This window comes from Pristis pectinata, chromosome 32 (assembly GCF_009764475.1).
Source record: "Pristis pectinata isolate sPriPec2 chromosome 32, sPriPec2.1.pri, whole genome shotgun sequence".
In the NCBI taxonomy this organism is placed as follows: Eukaryota; Metazoa; Chordata; class Chondrichthyes; order Rhinopristiformes; family Pristidae; genus Pristis; species Pristis pectinata.
This window is the reverse complement of record NC_067436.1, coordinates 4152397-4172248: the sequence shown is the minus strand read 5'-3', so window position 1 is coordinate 4172248 and position 19852 is coordinate 4152397. Positions and strand designations below refer to the sequence as shown.

Sequence of the window (19852 nt, the reverse complement as noted above, 5' to 3'; positions counted from 1 at the left end):
GAAGAGCCCTGTGAAAGATAAAGATTCAGGCTTTTGATTGCCTAGCGTTGAATGTGGGTCCATATCACTGACATCCTATGGAGTAAAGAGCTCCAGCTCTCTGACCATCTAGCTTTATATATGTGTCCAGTCCCACATCTCTCCATTGGTGGATGTGTCCAGGTCTGCAACTATTTAGTGGAAGATTTGGGTCCAAGTCTACAATTGCCCAGTGTTGGATTTGTGTCCAGGTCTCTGACTGCCTTGTGGGGAATTTTGGTCCAAGTCCTCTACTATCCAGTGGTGGATATGCAACCAGGTCTCCAAGAGTTCATTGTGGAGATGGGTCCAAGTCCAAGACTGTCCAGTTGTGGATATAGGTCCAGATGTGTGACGGTCTGACTATCCCATGGAGAATAAGGGTCTAGTTCTATGCCTGCCCAAAGTTGGCCTTTGGTCTAGATCTAAACTATTCAGTGGTATGCGAGACTTGATCTTAGATTATTTAGTGGAAGATCTGGGTCCAGGACTGACACTGTCTTGTGGTTCATATAGGTCCATGTCTCCAACTGACTAGTGATGCGCATGCATCCAGATCTAGGATTATGCAGTGCAGCAATGGGATCTAAGCCTCCAACTGTTTCAAAGAGGATATATCATCTTCTCTACTGCCTTTATTCTCTTTTTGTAATGTGGAAACCAGACCAGTGCTTGGTTCTTTAGGTCTCATCTAACCACATCTATAGCTTGATATTATTTTGCAAGCCTTGAAGGAGTGTCAAGAGGAGGTAAGAGGAGGGCAGATGATGGGAAGACGCATCTTCATTATGATCCTGGGGATACCTTTGGGCAGAGCTCAGGTGGTGAGGTGCACCCCAATTGCCATGCTTCAAGTGTTCACTCTTATAAATTCTCTTAAATCTAATGGAAAGAATGTGGGAGCAGACATGGTCAGTTGAAAGTGAGTCAAACCACTTTGCGCCAGACATTTAAGTCACACTGACAAGGGCAACAGATGACATGTATAAGAAAACAAGGAAGGTTGTTTGAATTTTATCTCTTGAACCTGAACAGAACTAGTGAAAGTCATTACAAGCCTGTGTAACTGCAGGGAAACTGTTAAAACCCAATAATTTACTCTTTATCTCCAGTAACATTTCTCAGACTGAGTCATATAAGAAAGATAAAATTGATGTAGCTGCCAAATATACCAGCATCAGTGATCACTGACTTAATTATTAATTGAGCAACAGATGGACTGGCTAATGCCTTAAGACACTCCAAGTTGGAAATGAGTGCATGTGTTGTCAAGATTCTCAAAGGCTGTCTTTCATTTCTCTGCAGGTTGCATGGCAGATACCATGAGATGGCTCCTCACATAGTGCCAATGGACTACACTAACGAGCCAGACGTCACAATTCCAATTCAACTCATAATAAACATGCCAGAGCTAAAGGTACAGGGATAGGCTCCATTCACTGTCGAATACAAGACATCCTTCATGTGCATGCAGGGTTTGTATGATTGAAGAGGGTAATCTAAGTTTAGTCATGCAGCTAATAGCAGTATGATTCTTTGTTTTTGCACAAGGTACAAATCACAGGAAGAATTGTTATACTTAATGGAGGGTAGCAGAAACTTCCACAACACAATAAGGAAGAGCATCTGTTAAATGTTAAGCAGGGCAGCAAACAACCTGATCTCCATTCAGTGGGAGGGTGGCATACAGAAGTAATGATGGGCTTTGTCTGCACTGGGAAGAGCTAAGATATGTGAGTTCTTAATTGTTGGGAATGACAGATAATGCCCTGAGGAAAAGAGGAATGCTACAGTTATTTGAAGATCAAGACTCTATGACTCTATCTAAATGCACTTGGGGCAGATGTCATATGAGATCATTGTTTTCTGAGTGACCCTTGTTACCAGAGGCTGTTGATTACTAAATTTCCATGCACATGGTGCTGTGTCACAGAATTGGACTGCAGTGGGATTTGGATACTGTGCTCCATGTGTACCCTGAGGAACAGGAGGTGCACAAGGGCAAGGGTGGTCATCAGTATAAAATAGCACCAAAGTGTCACAAAAAGATATTGCCAACCATCCAGCATTTTCCCAGAGTTTGTGGGAATTAAAGACCAATCCCAAGGCCAGTGCAATGAACAGCCCAAGAGAGAAACCAATGAAGCAGTAGGGTTCTGGAGATTATTAAATCCCTGGAGACTCTGGGACAGTCCTGGGCAACTTGCTGTTGGGACTGCCTTTTGAATCAGGAAATAGAATGCACAGCCAGACTATCTGGAGTTACAGCTTTCAAATGTGATTCCTTTTTAAAGAGATCTGTAAAGGGTACAAAGAAGATGCATAGTGAGCAGTAGTGGAGAAATGGCGCTGTAACATGGCCCCACTGCCCCATCTCAGTGCTCACTGCTCCATTTGTGGACCTGTGGCAGAGGAGGATCACCCTTTTTGGCATTGTAGGACCAGGCCAGAGGTAACAGGAAAAGTGTCAAATATTCAGAGCACCTGGGAACAAATAAAGAAATGAGGGATCCAGTGAGAATCTTCTGAGATGAATGTTCTCAGCCTTCTTGAGTAGCTGGACAGTGCTTTATTGTGCAATGTGAGACTGCTAAAATCTCGGTAAACTACATCAGTTGCTCTACCGTCATTGACCCTCCTTGTTATCACCACAAAACATTCAATTAAGTTAATTAGACACAATCTTTCCTTAAGAAACCTGTGTTGACTATTCTTGATTAACAGTGCCTTTCTAAATACTGATTTATGCAGTCTTTCAGCTTTTTTTTCTAACAATTATTGACTACCAGTCTCAGGCTGACTGGCTGGTAGTTACTCAGAATATCAACAATGGAACCACCCCTGTATCCAAAAAAGAGAGTCAGAACCTGTGCTATTTCCTCTCTTGCTTTGAAGAAGAGCCTTTTTATCTGGGTCTGGCAACTTGTTCCATTTTTAAAGATGTTAGACTCATTATTATCTTGATGTTTTTTATTACCAATACTTCATATTCTTCCTCCTTTATGTCAATGTTTGTACCATCTAGTCCCTTTGGAAGCCTATACAAAGCAACCATGTCAAACTTTTCTGTGCTGGTGAGAACTTCCAATGTGCTCCACAATCCAGTCACTCAGTTTTCATTATCTTTTATTCCAGAAGGTAATGCCACAGGTGGTGCCTTATGCACATGCAATCGTCCGTGCAGCTGTCCACAAGAGACCAGGGCATCTCCTGGCTGCAGAACTGAGTATTGCTTCATCATTGGTCATGTACTCTGCTCCTGGCTGCAGTTGGACCTCCTCCTCCACTTCTTCGTGATGAATGGCAAAATTAGCTCCAAGTTGCCTGTAGCAGTGATACTGCTTACATCATGACCCTTTGAAGTCTTGTTCACAACCATTGCAAAAGCGTCAAGAGTTAGAGCCAAAGAAGAGTGGTTGGGTTGTACCTGGTGTTCTGACCAGTCATTGTCACTAGCAAACTGATCAGCTGGTTATTGCTGACAATGGGAGCTTGTTGACCCATTGCAGATGGAAGACACTACAGATGCTGGAATCTGGAGCAACAAATAACCTGCTGGAGGAACTCGGAGGGTCGAGCAGCATCTGTAGGAGGAAAGGAATTGTCGATGTTTTGGGTTGAAACCCTGCATCAGGACGTGAATTGCTGACTCATTGTCTGGCAGGTTTCTGGCATTTCTTGACTGCCGACTGCATTTGGAGAAAGGTAGTTCATTGGTTACAAGACGTTTTGGAATATTCTGAAATGATGAAACCAGCTACAGAAATGCAGGTTCTTCCTGAGTCCTTCAAGGGAGGAATGTGCTATCCTTATCTGGTCTGACCATGTGACTTCAGACCCACAAAAACGTAACTGATGGTTAGGTGCCCTCTGAAATGGCCCATAGGCCATTCAGTTCGGAGGTAATTAAGGATGGAAAATAAGTGCTGGCCCAGGCAATGTAAAGCTCAGAGGAGAGGTTTCTTTTGAATTCAATCGACACTGGATGACAATATACTGGGGCTTGAATCTTGGTGGGATTTTAACCACCAACTGATCCTAACCTGCATTGCAAAATGAAGTCAAAATAATGGGCTAGATAGAAGGTCAAGGAGACTGTGATACATTTCAATTTTATTGGCTTACTGGAAGTTGAATGATCTTGAAAGGGTAAGTAAAGGAAATATTTGTGAATAACCAACAAAGGAGATGTGGTTAACAAAGCAGGAATGCAATACATGAGCAAAGACGTTGCCTTCATAGGGATTCCAGGTTGGAGAAATATACCAATGCAACAGGGACCTTAACTCTGACCCAGCTCCATTCAAACACAACTCTCAGCAGCTGGTGAATTTACTTTTATTGTACCCCAGCAATGGTGGTAGGGTGCCCCCAAATGCCACTTGTGGCTCAGAGGGTGACAATCCGCAATGAGAAGACTAAGGCTTTGTGCTCCAGAGGACTGAGCTTGCAATCTGGGCTGATACTGCAGGGCATCACGGGGGAGTGCTCTACTATCAGCCAGGATAGGTGAATGCTGGGACCCTGCCATAGGGTGCCAGGAGTTTTGGATGGAACTTTAAACCAAAGTCCTGCTTGCCTGCTCAGATGGATATAAAAGACTCTTGGTATTATTCAAGGCAGTGCAGGTGACTTCTCTCAGCATCTTGACCAATTTTGAGTCATCTATCAACATAGAACAGATCCAAGCCAGTTACCTCAGTACTTTTTAGTGGAATGTTGCTGTGCAAAAGTTGGCTGCAATGTTTCCCACATCACATTTTTCTATATTCTTGTGACTTTATGGATTAGGATAGTTTTGATTCAGAAGTAATGCCACCACTGATTTACAGTATACAGTCAACCATGGACCGCTGGGATTAAACCTATCTAGAGTCGTTTTTTCTGTGCTGAAGATGTTATGAAAGCACCAGAGTAGAGCCAGGGTGTGGTGCCTTCTGGTGGAACTCTGCCCTGGCTGATGCTGGGTGATGTGAGTCATGATACTGTGCCGTGTGGTACCACACACGTTCACACATCACATCACTCACAAACCACCCGGACTTGTACACCACCAACACATTGATATAAGGCCTCACACACCACACACACTGATACACCACACAGTCACCTAATGCACCCACTTGCACACTTCACACATTTACTACAAGCACTTACACACCTTGCACAATGACACACTGACACCCACACACCACACACTCCAGCAACCATGGCTGGTGCTTCACATACAGCCACGTTCTCCAACTCTCCATTGGTGTGGCATTAATCTACAGGATGTAGAGTAATTGTTCAGTATTAACCTCCATCACTCCAGAATAAAGGTCATTCTGGCCTGTTTCAATGAGTAAGAATATGTTACCGATGTTTGTGTATGTTCACCCTTAGAGGCTGAACTCCAAACCATCGTTGCTTCCTTCACTGAAGTGTACAACAGGACTTAGACATCTGCTTGAGTGTAAATTTAAAACCTTATCCAACCAGGGCTCAGTCACATACAACCTGAGCCTGAGGCATAATTATTTTGATACCCAAACCTGATTATTTGATACCCCATTACTGACTTGGTTGGATTCTACCACGATCAGGTCAAGTTGCCAGATTGTTAGAACATAAGGCTTATGCTAAACATTCAGAAGACAAATATCTTTATATATCTCTCCTGCAATACCACCACCCCCTCGGCAGTCAAAATCCGCATTGAGACCATGGAAAATGTGGATCACTTTCCACATATCAAGAGCCAACTCTCAGCAAAGGCAGACATCAGAGATGATATTTACCATCTCCTCCAGTGTATAGCCTTTGGCTGTCTGAGGAAAAGAATGTTCAAAGGCCAAGAGACACAAAGATCAGATCATGTTTTTTGGCATTCTGGTGTTATTTCCCAGGGTAGGGGAGTCTAAAACTAGAGGACGCAGGTACAAAGTGGGAGGGGAAAGCTTTAAAGGAAACCTGAGGGGCAGGTTTTTCACTTAGATGGTGGTGGGAATGTGGAATGAGCTGCCAGAGGAAGTGGTAGAAATGGGACCATTACAATGTTTAAAAGACATTTGGACAGGTACATGGGTTAGTGGAATAAATTAGTGGGATGGTGATTTAATGGGATAAATGATATGGGCCAAATGCAGGCAAATGGGACTAACTCAAGAAGACACCTTGGTCGACATGGACAAGTTGGGCCGAAGGGCCTGTTTCTGTGCTGTATAACTCTATGACTCTATGTCTCTATTTGATAAAACTGCCATGACATTCAGTTGATTTGCCAGCTGAAGCAAGAAGTTGATTAAACTACAGTTAATAATATTCACCACAACAAGTTATTTCCAAGGACTGAAAATTAAACACTGAGCCTGAGCCAAGACAACCCTGCCAAGATGTTACAAATCTTGGAGTCTAAACATGTTTTTTTTAAAGTCACAGGATGTGGACATTGTTGGCAAGGATGACATTTCTTGCCCATCACCTAGTTCCCCTAGATATATTTAAGTGGCTCACAAGATAAAAGTTAATGGTCAAGCACACTGATGTGGGCCTGGAATCACATATGGGCTAACCTGGGTAAGGCTTACTTTCTCGATGGAGATTTGTGAAACCACTTGGGTTTTCATGACAATCATTCAGCATCATGCACACTTATGACTTTACCGATGCCGAGCATCGAATTTCCCATCTGTTTAATGGACCTTTGAAGTCTGAGGCCTGCAATCTCCCTCAGGTGCTCAGTGTTCCATGAAGCTACCCAGAGCTTCTTAGGGGGCAGAACCTACACACAGATGGTGTGCACTAAGGTTCTTTCTTCATAAAAAAATGCTTATTGTTCATTCATGAGATGTGGGCGTTTCTACAAAGGTTGTCATCCATTGCCCACCCTTAGCTGCCCGAGTAGGTGGTGGGGGACCTTCTTCCTGAACCGTTGAAGAATATATAGAGAAGGTGCTCACACTGTGCTGTTAGGCAGCGTTCCAGCATTTTGGTCCATTGATGATGAAGGAATAAAAATAAAGTGATGTTCAAGTGGTGATAAATATTCAAGTTTAAATGTCATTACACCTTCATGAGGAACAATTTGGTGCTCATAATGGTATTCCCATGGGTCTGCTACCTTTATCCTTGAGGTGGTAGAGGTGGCAGGTTTGAGAGGTGCTATCAGAGTGGCCTGGGTGAGTCATTGCAGTGCACTTTGCAGCTGACACACACTGCTGTCCTGCTGCACTGGTGCTGGAGGGAGTAATGTTTGGGATGGGAAGTGGAGTGTGAATCGAGCAAGCTTACTTTGTCCTGGATGATGTTGAGCTTCTTCAATGTTGTTGGATTGCACATATCCAAGCAAACGGAGAGTGTTCCATCATATTTCTGACATGCTTCTATAAATGGTGGAAATGCTTTAGGGTGTCAGGAGATGAGTTATTTGCCACAGAACACCTGTGCTCTTGTAGCCACAGTATTTAGTGGTTGGTCCTGAAAAATTTCTGGTTAGTGGTGACCTCCAGATGTTGAAGGTTGGCCCTGGAATGGTAATACCATTGACTATCAAACAGTCGTAACATTGTCACCATTGGAGGCAGGCACCCCTTGCTGGAGACGGTCAACTGAATAAAGAGTATCCAGTGAGGTTTGGAAAACAATGAGCAGACAATATTCTACAACACGTTTCACTTTACTCTTGTCACAACAACACTGCACATATGAAATTATTTTGCACCCTCAGGGTCTCCAGCTGACAGATAGTGAAGTGCCTCCTGAAGGAGAGTCACTGTTGTAGAAAACATAGCAGCCAAATTGTGCACACCAAGGTCATACAGCAATGTGACAGTGACCTTTTTTAAAGGGTTAGATTTTGCCAAGCGCAGCAGGGGAAATTCCCTACAGAATACTGGTATGGGGCCCTTTCAGTATACATCTTTAACACCTCACTTGAAAAAAGGCAACACATGCTCAGTACAGTATGGGGAACGTCAACCTGGATGGTGTGCTCAGATCCCTTGAGTGGTCCTAAACCCAGGGCTGTCTAACTCAGGTGAAAATCCTATTCACCGAACCACAGCTGGAACACTAGGGACACGGACTGTTCCCAGACATGCTGGCAGGAAGATATTTCAATTTTAGTGGCTTCTGCAGGACTGCTGTCTATTATAGAATGATTGATTACACTCTGGAACCCTGACAAGATTGAATTATTTTGATAAATTCTAGCCAACTTTTACGATCAGGCTATTGCAGACAATTCTTTACCGTCCTGTTAAGTGTTCTCTTCCATCAGGACCATGCCAAGAAGGTTTAAAGTTCCCTAAACTCAAATGATTCACCAAAATGAACATTGGCCAAGATAGGCAGACGTATAACCATTGGGGTCACCTGCAGTCACTCCTCACTTCCTCCACTTTCCCCCTACATGATGCCACTTTCCATATTGAATCATGATTATAATGTTGATGGAAGCAGAGGGGTAAAATAGCAGGCAAAACTGTACTAACCAAACAGAATTCAATCAAACAGATTTTCCAGTCCAGATGAAGGGTCTCGACTAGAAATGTCGACTGTCCATTCCCCTGTACAGATGCTGCCTGACCAGCTGAGTTCCTACAGCATTTTGTTTTTTGCTCCAGATTCCAGCATCTGTAGTTTCTTGTGTCTGCATTTTCAAGTGTAATTGGGAAGTGCTGGGGATTTGGCCCAGGTCCTTCAATCCTTAAGCGTCTCCTGAGTTCGAGGACAGCATTAGGGTTTTGTTTTTTTTATATTCTGTTCTACACACAATAGGATTGTGCACAAAGGCAAGTAGATTCTCATTCCTGGAGCCACACGCACTAGAATATCCTCTCTCATAGTCCTCCAGTTTGGTTCTTGTTTGTGGATTTCTGGCCTGCACTCACCTGACAAGGAAAGATGTAACCCAGATGGTGGCACAGAGTCCTACCAGGCCAGTGAGGAGCAAGACTCAGTTGCAACAGATTAACAGTCTTCCGTCCTCACTGGAGATTGCCTCAGTCAACAGTGGTTACACCCCAATTCTTGAACCGGAATTGCCCAGCATGCAAAAAAATCACATTGTTAAAATTTTACAGAAAATTTCTTTTTGCTATAATATTGAATTAAGCAGACCTGTTCTTTCAATTAATATGACTCTCGGTGAACTTTGGAATTACTTACAACGTTCTTGCTTTTATTAAAATGTTACCTGAAACTGAATGTTTCTGGGCAATTTGACATCCATACACACATTTGACATGCACACCCGCCCCCTTCATTAATGTTACAAACCAGGTGGCAAATTTTACACATCATCAAAAAATGACTTATCAGCTCCCAAATAGCCCAGACCAGGGGAGAGTAGTAAGGGTTAACTCTCTCAGAGCCGGGGTACATGAATGGAGGTTAACCCTTTGTGAATAAATAGAGAAAGGACTGTAGGGGAAGAGCAGACTGAAGCAGGGAGAGGATTAGAGTAGAAAAGGTTAAGGAAGGAGGACCAAGGAGGAGAGTGTAGGCAGGGGTGAGCGTTGTGTGCTCAGGGTGATTCTTAGTATCGCTAGTGTGTGTCTACGCATCCATGTGTAGTTTTGAATGTATGTTGGTATATGTGTGTGTGTTACGTCCATGCAGCAGAGCCTGCTTTCCGATTGCCATTGGGCCAAGACCTTGCTCTGCCAAATCTGTGTGCTGGTGTTTAATGGTCACCCCACATTAAAGGAATTCACATTCAGTGGAAGCAAGTCATCCTCGATCCGAGAAGTGAAGGAGACAATAATGAAGATTAACCCTTGGTGAATTAATACTGTGAGGGTCTGGTGATGAGAGGTTAACCCTTTCTAATTGAATCAAATGAGAATTAATATAGTGAGGGTGATGGACTGATGGGCTTTTGTGTAACGAGGCTGTTTGTTTTCACAGGAGAATCCATTCAAAGAGCAAATAGTGAAGACCTTTTCTGAAGATGGTGAAGGGAACCTGAGCTTCAATGACTTTGTGGACATGTTCTCAGTGCTGAGTGAGATGGCTCCTCGAGAGCTGAAGGCCATTTACGCCTTTAAAATCTACGGTACAGTAGTCACTTCCTTTAACGAACTGCTTTGTTACAGCAGATTGGAGAATGGAATTGACACCAAGTCTCAGGCAGGGAGGCCAGGATACAGAGTTGTTCTTCATTCATGAAACAGACAACATAACTTTTATTCAAAGCTATTCCTGCAATAGTTACCTTCTCTGCCTTATTTATGTTTCAGCCCATGCCTTACTTTGCACATTTACAACTAATCTCCCGTAAAGCCATCTTGTGGAGGATCTCACCTTAATTACTTATTACTGTACAGAAGGAAGCCATTCAGCTCATTGGATCCATTCTGGCTTCAACAGAGCAATCCCATTACTCCCATTCCCCCTCTCCCTATTTCCCTGAATCCCTGCAACTTACTCTCTCCCAGATGTCCATCAATTCCCCTTTAATTCTTTGTCACTTACCTAAACTAAGGGGTAATTTACCGGGATGTAGCAGGAAACCAGAGGACCTGCAGAAACCCACATGGTCAAAGGGAGAATGTGCAAACTCCCCAAGATCGGGATCAAGCCCAGGTTCCTGGTGCTGTGAGACAGCAGTGCTAAATATTGTGTCACCATGACACCAGGAGCTGTGGTGGATCAATTTCAGCTCCCTGCCAAGTATCCAGCAGGAGGTGTGATCAATTTTAACAGCTGGGCCTCATTGACTGGTCAACCTCATGGCCAAACAAGAGTTGACAGGAAGGTGGGCCTGTAGGTTATGCAGGGACAGGAGTTCTGGAGTGGTCAGTGTTTCAGGACCACTCCAGAGGAGTGGGTAAGGTCCTCTGTGGCAATTGGTGGAGAACTTCTGTTCCTCCTCTCTTTCAAAGGAAGGACTGTCTCTGGGGTTCATGTTCAGGGTATCACTGGGTCCTGTTGACATAATGGGAGTTTCTAACCACAATCCTGAAAAATATGGGAGCTCTGTCATAGGACTGTTGGCCTGTGTTCAAACACTGAGAAATATTTGGAGCCCAAAATAGGGCAGAATTAATTTAAACTTGGAATAATATGAGTTAAGAAATGAAAAATTTATTAAAAACACATGTTCTTAACCAAGTTCATTGAATGATTTAATGAAGAAATGGGTGATGATGAAAGGAGTATATTTGATGTGTTTATGGTATTCTGCAAGGGTCGTTGAATGGGACCCAGTGCAGTTTCTGATAAAAATTAATGACCTAGACTTGAATTTACAGAATACAATTTCACAGTTGCAGATTGTACACGGCATTTCCAATGAGTTCTGAACTATGAGGGGGACACAGTCGGACCACTGAGATAGCAGTCACACAGCACATGTAACAACATGTAGAAAAGTGTGAAGTGTCACTTTCAGAATGTAAACTAAATGCCATGATTTTAAAAGTGTGGCTGCGAACAGCAAAACCTGTGTGTTTTACATACTCAGATCTTGAAGGTGACAGGACACATGTTGAGAAGCTTTTTAAAAGACCTACATGATTCACGGCTTTATAAAGCAGCCACGGAATGTAAAGACAAGAAAACAATGTTAAGCAATTATTCAATTCAGGCATCACATTTTAAGGAAGGTCATTAGGGCCTTGGAGAGAGTGCAGAGAGGATTTACCAGATAAACGAGACACTAGGATTGTTCTCCTTGGAGCTGAGAAAGCAGTAGAAAGATTTAATATGGTGTTCAAAATATAGAGGATTTTTATAACTAAAGACAACCAGACTCACTGGCAGGAGGGTCAGTAATCAGAGATGAAGTTCACTGCAGGTTGGTGAAAGGGGATTTAGGGACTTGAAGGGGAAAAATTTGGAGAAAGGACATGGAGTTAGTTACAGAGCTCATTCAAAAATAGGCTGAGTGGCCTCCTATTGAGTATTCTATGATCTTATCAAAAGAACCGATATTTACATAAATAAACAAGGCACCTGAAAAATCGGGCATGTTAATCGGGATCAGGGTTGAGTGGGTAATCCACTGGTCACTTTGCCTTGAATCTCTAAAATAGAATTAGTGACAATGTCCTCTCAGTACAGCCCCGTACAGCAGGCCCTAGTCTCTGGCCTGCCATGTATCCTGTTTATTTAAAAGGCCCATATGGCAATCCCAGCTGTTCCATGTAAATCTTTTCTCTTAAGTGTTATCAGGGGTCTTTCTCACTGTAGTGCATGCTTCTCACATCTCCATATCTTAATCTGTTAAACATTCAATTACTTGCAACTACTGTTAAATATTAAATAGCTGGGTTCTGCATTTTGTTACTGCATTATTTATACAAGCTCTCCAGTGAGTGTTTACTGGAGGTCTTTGAGTCTGTAAGTCATTGAATCGCTCCTGTATGGTAGTCATTAACCTGCTCAAAGCTTACCCATTTCTACAGGTCTGTGACCACAGAGCTCTCCTGGAACTCCCAGTTAAACAACATAGGATACCCACCTGATCCACACAGACTAGACTTGCCACTGCCAATGACTGGCAGGTCATTCAGAATATGAAATAATTAGCAATCTTGCCATTGAATGAATAACAAATTAAATAAGTGCCTCAGAATTCTGCCTCCTTACTGGGCTCTCTGCCGCTGCCCTGAGAGCTGAGGTTGAAAACTGAATGTGGGCTGTGGGTTTCATGAACAGCATTCAGAACCTTGAAGGATTTCCTCCAGGAACGTGATTGAATCTGGCAAGGAGCCACCTTGGCAGTTTCTTCCCTTAGCTCACACCTGTGGGTTTGATTGATGAAAAGTGATGTGAGCTGTCACCAGGAATGCTTCTCAACTCTACCAGCGTTAGGCTGAGTGATTGTTTTTTATTTTGTGAGAAACTCTGTAATTAATTGGGACAGGTGAAACAGAATTCAGAGGTCGTGTCACAGGAATATATACACTCAGTGATATATGACCATGTAGTTTTGCATATTACATTGGAATTAAACATGAATTCACAGGGGATTCTAACAAAAAATCCTGGCACCAATGACCCTTTCAAATTAGGAGAAAGAAGATTCACTTAGTTTCATTTACTCTGCCTATCCAATTTTAATTCATTCTGCAGTGAGTTTGGGGTCTCAGAATTCTCATTAACATTATATTTATTGGAGCTGATTATTTACCTAATGAGATGGCCATTAACACTTATCTCTAGCAATGGGAGGAAGTTAGAGTCATAGATTTATACAACAAAGAGGCCCTTTGGCCCAACTCGTCCATGCCGAGCAAGGTGCCTACCTGAACTAGTCCCATTTGCCTGTGTTTGGCCCATATCCCTCCAATCCCCTCATACGCATGTATCTGTCTAAGTGTCTTTTAAAGTTAATTATTATCACATGGCATTACTTCCCAGCTGTGGATCAGTTGGTGGAACTCTTGGTTCTGATGTTTGGGTTCAAATCCCATTCCAAAGAGTTGAGCACAAAAACCTCAACTAACTCTGGAGGAGCCATCTCTCAGATGAGGTAGTAAACGGATGCCCTAACTGCTCTAGAATTGTTAGAGTACAGAAGGAGACTGTTCAGCCCTTCAAATCTTTGCTAGCTCTTTGTCCAGCAATCTAGTTGATGCCATTCCACTCTGTGCAAATATTTTGTCTTCAGATACTTAACCAATTGTCTTTTGAAATTTCACCTCATTTCTCTGAAAGGGCAACTCCTATTCTTCCCCAAGAGGAAACATCCTCTCCACATCTGCCCTGTCAAACCCCTCAGGATCTAATGTTTCAAACATTTCACACTCTTCTAAACTCCAGCAGCTACAAGCCTAGCCTGTCCAACTTTTTCTTGTAAGATAATACATCTGTTCTAGTGATTGGTTGAGTAAGTCTTATCCAAACTACTTCCAACAGACTAACATCCTCCCTTAAATAGGGAGAACAATATTTTACGCAATACTCCAGATGTGGTTTCACCAATGCCCTAGATAACTGAAGCATAACCTCCCTGCTTCTGTATTTAATCTCCCAGCAATAAACAATAACATCCGTTAGTTTTCTTAATTACTTGCTGTATCTTCATACTAGCTGTCTGTGAATTGTTGTGCACCAGGGCAGCCAGATTCCCCTTCATCTCAGAGCTCTGCAATCTCTCACTGTTTAGATAATACAGTAAAACCTTGGTGGTGCGGAAAAGCAGATTTTCTGAACTATTGGATGTTATTCTATTGGAAGAAATTAAATAAAGTCATTTGTATACATTGTAAATTGTGAAAAGTTGAGGCCCCGACACTGATATCAGTGGTGTACTACTCGTTACATCTTGCCAACCAGAAGAAAATCCATTTACTCTCTGTTTCCTGTATCTAGGGAAGGTCAGAAGATCACGGCAAGTTCTTATGGAATCTCTGGCCCCATTTCTCTTAGCAAGCCTAGATTCAGCCTAGATCAGAACGCATCCACAGCCAGCCTTTCCAGCATCTCCTCCTCATTGTTTCACTGCACCCAGTATTTCTATAATCTTCCTTTACTGATGTCTTGCCAGCATCCTCATCCTTGATAAAAATTGATACAAAGTACTCTGTTCCATCTGTATTTTCTGCCTTATGCTTGAATGTCTTCTTTTTATCCGTAATTGACTCCACCTCTCCTTTTACTCCCTGTTTACCATTTAAGTGCTTACAGAAGCCTTTTAGATTCCTGAGTCATTGAGTCATTTGGCCTACGCCACCATAAAGCACCCATTTTCGCATCAATTAACCCTGGATCCTATCACTCACCTACACACTAGGGTCAATTTACATTGGTCAGTTAACCTACCGGCTGCATATCTTTGAGATGTCTTGGGCCCAGGCTGCTGGTTATTAGAGAAGACACCATGGATGAAAACAGATGAGTAATGTCTACCATCTCAGAATTCACTGTCAGCACTTGCACTATTGGTTGTATTAGGCAGACAACAGCATAGAGATTAAGAGTTTTGGATCAATTATTTGGAGTTCAAATCCACCATGGCAGCTGAGAAATTTAAATTCAACTAATTAAATAAATCTGGAATAAAAATCCAATGTCAGTTATGGTGCTCATTGTCATAAAATCCATCAGGTTCAATAATGTCCTTCAGGGGCAGAATTCTTCCATCCTTACTTGGTGCGGGCTGGATGTGACAACAGGCCTGGAACAATGTGATTGCTCTCTGAAACAGCCAAGGTGGTCTCCCTATTCAGGAGCAGTTAGGGATGGACAGTAAATGCCAGTCTTACCAGCAGTGTCCACATCTAGTACCGAATAGATGGTCAAGCCTTCAGGTGGAATACAGGTTCTTACTTCATACAGAAGGTCCACAGATTACCAGTTAAAATGCAAATGGCTGTCCCAGAAATGCCCAGTGATGTTCACTGGACTGGGTTCAGTTGTCTAAGGGAATCAGAGGGAAATATTGAAGATTATTTTCTGTCTTGGCTGAAGATGAGTTGCATGTTGGAGCAGGCTGGGGTGGGGCAGACGTGATCTTGATTATGTTGGTTACCTAACCCAACACCATTGACTTCCATGATACATTGGGTTTTCCCCTGACAGACTTCAACACGGACAATTACATCTGCAAATCAGACCTGGAGAAGACCCTGAATAAGCTGACCCGTGAGGAACTGGCTGTTGAAGAGGTCACGCTGGTGTGTGAGAAAGTAATTGAAGAGGCTGACCTGGATGGTGACGGCAAGCTGAATTATGCAGATTTTGAGAATATGATTGGCAGAGCACCGGACTTTCTCAGGTAGGTCAGCATAAGTAAAGACATCCATAACACCGTTAGGGGTTAGTGGTGTAGAGAGCCCCTGTCAGGGATCAAGAGGTGATTACAGTGATTACAAAAGGTGCAAGGATTTGCATGCTTCTTCCTGCTTTACATGTCAAAAATCTCCATAAAGGTTGGCTCCCAGGCCACAGTCTCAGGAACAATGACCCACACTTGTCACAGTCACATCCATAATCCAGACAGAGCCATTCTGCTGTACCAGCAACCACCTCAGACCTTGTCAGGACAAAGACCTAGGTGGCTGTATCACAGAAACCAGGATGGCACAGTGGTGCAGCAGTTAGTGCCACTGCCACTCAGCTCCAGCGACCCAGGTTCGATCCTGACCTCAGGTGCTCTCTGTGCGGAGTTTGCACATTTTCCCTGTGAGGGTGTGAGTATCCCCTGGGTATTCTGGTTTTCCCCACAGGGCATGCAGGGTAATTAATTACCTGCTGAAAATTACCCCTGGTGTAAGTGGTTGGCAGGAGAAACAGGGAATTCATCTACACGTGAGAGAGAATAAGAGAAGGGACAATAAATGGGGGAATAGAATAGATGGGAGTGCTCTAGGAGCTAGCATAGACTCAATGGGTTGATTGGTCCTTCTATGTCAAAAGAACATATGAAATATATGAGAAATAAATGTACAGATCAATGTGTTTTCATTAACCACAAAAAAAATTACATAGAGAATTGTGGACCTGTTTGGCCATGAACTGAGCTCCAAGGCACAGCAAGGCCATTTCTCACAATGGAAAATGTGTTACCTGGGATTGAGATCAGATGTGGGGCTGAGGGTGGGGGGAGGAGGATAAAAACTGGGCTGCCAGTCAACGGCTGTGAGTCTCAAAATCTTCACCGAGGATCAGGCAAAGGATCTGGGGTCAGGGGCTCGTCAGTGAGGATCAGGTCAAGGCTCGGGCTCATCAGTGAGGATCAGGTCAAGGGTCAGGGGTTCATCAGTGAGGATCAGGTCAGGGGCTCATCAGTGAGGATCAGGTCAAGGGTCAGGGGCTCATCAGTCAGGTGTCAGGTGCATCATCACTAACACTCAGGCCAAAGATTATGGCGTCTCTACAGGACTAGGACTAGGAATTGTGTGGAGATCAATTGGATGGCTAGAGCGGGGATTGGGGGTTGGATGTTGGACAACTGGACTTTCACTAGGGGCTCAGGGGATCATTTAGTCAGGATCTGACCCTTGATGTGCTAGGGGATCTTAAGATTTGGGGGAGCGGCCATTGGAGAACAGAGGTCTACAGGGCTGGGGCCTGGGCCTTGTTGGGTTGGGAGGGAAACTAGGGATGGTGGGGGTTTTGGTATCTTCTGGGGACCCTTGAAGGACGAGAGGTCAGTAAGGGACCCAATCCAGCATTGGTTACTAATAAATGGCTGTCCCAGAAATGTTCAATGATGTTCATTCCTAGGATAACATAATTTAAGTTCCCCACAATGTTCCAAAGGGAATGTTTCACAGAGAATGACATCAACCCATGCACAGTTCATGCCTAGGTTAACCTGTAACAAAACTGAGCAACGTTAACCATGTCCAAATGCCAGGTGTGATGGCATAGTAGTTAAGTTACTGGACTAGTTTACAGTGTCCAGGACATTAAATCCAGGGACATTAGATTGAATCCCACCATGGTAGTCTCACACTCTCTCATGCCCCTCTCCCTTTCGCCACACTCTTTCACTTTGCCCCACTCTCTTTCTTGCTGTGCTCTTCGCCCCACTCTATCTGAATGCAATACCAAGGCTGTGCCTGGGATGTTTCTGGATGAACCATTAGCTTCTCTACCCTTTCAGGTGGATGCTACAGATCCTATTGCACTATTTAGAAAAAAGTGCAGTGGATTCTGGGGTTGCAGCCAAGGATTAGTCTTACATAATATCCTTCCAAAAAAAAATTATCCATTCATTTACCACATTGCTGTTTTCTTGAACTTGTGCCCACATTTACAACCATGGCTGCACCTCAGATATCCTTTGTGTAAAGTACATACAAAAGGCACCTTTATAAGTGCAAGTTCTTTCTTTGAATGGATGTTGAATATTAATTAACAGGAAGTCACAGTGGAATGTGCTGCAGAGAACAAGGATTTTCACTTGCTTTAGATGTCTCAGTGGCTCCCAGCCATTTCTCTTTTACAAGCTGGAATTATGACTCTGGGAGCCTCTGACGACCTTAATGGTGGCATTAGCGGTGTTACTTGGCCCTCACTGACTGCATATATTGCTCTCGTAGGAGATTGCTCTGTAAATCATTTTAAAAATTGATACTAATCCCAGCCCTTAATTGGCCCGTAATGGATTCACTGTCAAGAAGTGGTTGACATTGCTGCAGTTTTTTTTCCATGTCTCTGCACTCTTCCATAGGCATGTAGTGTAAGGATTCACCAGCTGTGTAACAGTCTGACTGAATTCTCCGTCCACAGCCCAAACTGTAGTACCAGCCGATTTAGCCACATTTGGCAGAAGGGTTTTATCACTTCCCACCACCCATCTGTCTGTGAGGTGGGGGTGGGGGTGGGGGTGGTGGATGGTGCTGGGGAAGGGAGGGCACTCACACCCACTGTCTCTCTTGGCACCAACTCAGAATTCAGGCTGTCCCTTCACTGCGTATTGCCCAGAGTAAGATACCGAACCTTGCCTCCCGGCTCCAGAAGCAGAACTGTTACCACTGAGCTGGAGACCCATTTCACTTTCAGTACTGATGGCAAAGGTTCCCCACAATCTCATTCAAACTGAAGTGAAAAACAGCACTTGTATTATGCCAGTGATGCTTCTCCAGTGGGAGCTATGCAATTAGTTGTGCAGATATTGGAGAAGGAATTTTAACTCTTGCCAGTTGGTAGAAGCAGTCTGGAGGTGACCAGTTAAAATAGAAATGGGAACCTGCCTTTGTCCATATTGGGTTCTAGTTAATTAAGATTAACCTGTGGAATTTAAATTCAAGTAACTTTGAAATAAATCACTATTATCATTAAAGGTCAGCATGCACTACTGGATTGTTATAAACACCCATCTCATTCACTAATATCCTTTAAAGAGGGAAATCTGTGATCCTGGGCTGTATGTGACTCCAGGCTCATGAGTATGATTGCCTCAGTTGTCCTCAGAAATAGAAATCACTGTTCAGGGGCCAGCAGTATCCACAGCCTATGATCTAATGAATAAAAATGTTATCCACAGTCTCCACTTCCTAATGATTTTAATACCTGACCTTTCCAGTGTGTGTGAGGTGCGTGTTTCTGAAGAGTTGTTATGCTTGCATTTCCTGCATTACAACCCTAACTATGTTAAGTTTCATTGCTGCTGAAGCACTTTGTGATATCCTAAAATTATCAAGTGTGCCACAACAACGCAGAAGCTTTATTCTTTTAGAACCAGACTTATAAATGTGCCATTTGTTTTTCAAAGATGATAACCCTCTTTCCCCTTGAAAAATTGCAATGCACGCAGTCTTTTCCCCAGGGTTGGGGAATCAAGAACTAGAGGACATAGGTTTAGGGTGAGAGGGGAGAGATTTAATAGGAACCTGAGGGGCAACCTTTTCACCCAGAGAGTCGTTCGTATATGGAATGAGCTGCAGTGGAAATGGTTGAGGCTGGTATATTAACAACATTTAAAAGGCACTTGGACAGGTTCATGGATAGGAAAGGCTGAGAGAGATATGGACCAAATGTGGGCAAATGGGACTAGCTTAGATGGGAATCTTGGTCGGCATGGACCAGTTGGGCCAAAGGGCCTGTTTCCGTGCTGTATGGCTCTATGGCTTTATAATTTGGGGTGAGAATGGTTTATTAATAAATGAACTGTAGTGACTTAAAATCCATTCTCCTTATTCAGTTACTTTCTATTTTTCCAGCACTTTTCACATTCGGATCTGAAGGGCAGAGACTGGACTGGCACACAATGAGACAGGTGCACGCGAGATTAGGGCTGGCTGCCCTCCGTTGTTGTAACCTTCTGAAACTGTTGTGCACAGATTGCAGAGTTGGTTGGACTATGAGCCCATTCAGCTGAAGAGAAAGAGCAGCTTAATTCTCCTATTTGTGTCTGACTGAGCAACTGAGCAGGGGCCAGGCTGGATTGCTG

General features: G+C 43.4%; 1 protein-coding gene across 1 annotated transcript; it reads left to right on the top strand.

Annotated features, from left to right (window-relative positions):
- The first annotated feature begins 1351 nt into the window (after window positions 1-1351).
- cib2 (calcium and integrin binding family member 2) lies at window positions 1352-19644 on the top strand. Its single transcript, XM_052042360.1, has 4 exons — window positions 1352-1435; window positions 9910-10057; window positions 15532-15727; window positions 19623-19644. The coding sequence occupies exons 1-4, from the start codon at window positions 1367-1369 to the stop codon at window positions 19642-19644; spliced, it is 435 nt and encodes a 144-aa protein (XP_051898320.1). The 5' UTR covers window positions 1352-1366.
- Window positions 19645-19852: the final 208 nt, after the last annotated feature.

What these genes read in the sequence shown, in the direction of transcription:
- cib2 (XM_052042360.1), top strand. Translation starts at nt 1,367, where the DNA reads ATGGACTACACTAACGAGCCAGACGTCACAATTCCAATTCAACTCATA. An exon ending in TAAACATGCCAGAGCTAAAG is followed by an intron (nt 1,436 to 9,909) that starts GTACAGGGATAG and finishes TTGTTTTCACAG; the next exon opens with GAGAATCCATTCAAAGAGCA. An exon ending in TTACGCCTTTAAAATCTACG is followed by an intron (nt 10,058 to 15,531) that starts GTACAGTAGTCA and finishes TTCCCCTGACAG; the next exon opens with ACTTCAACACGGACAATTAC.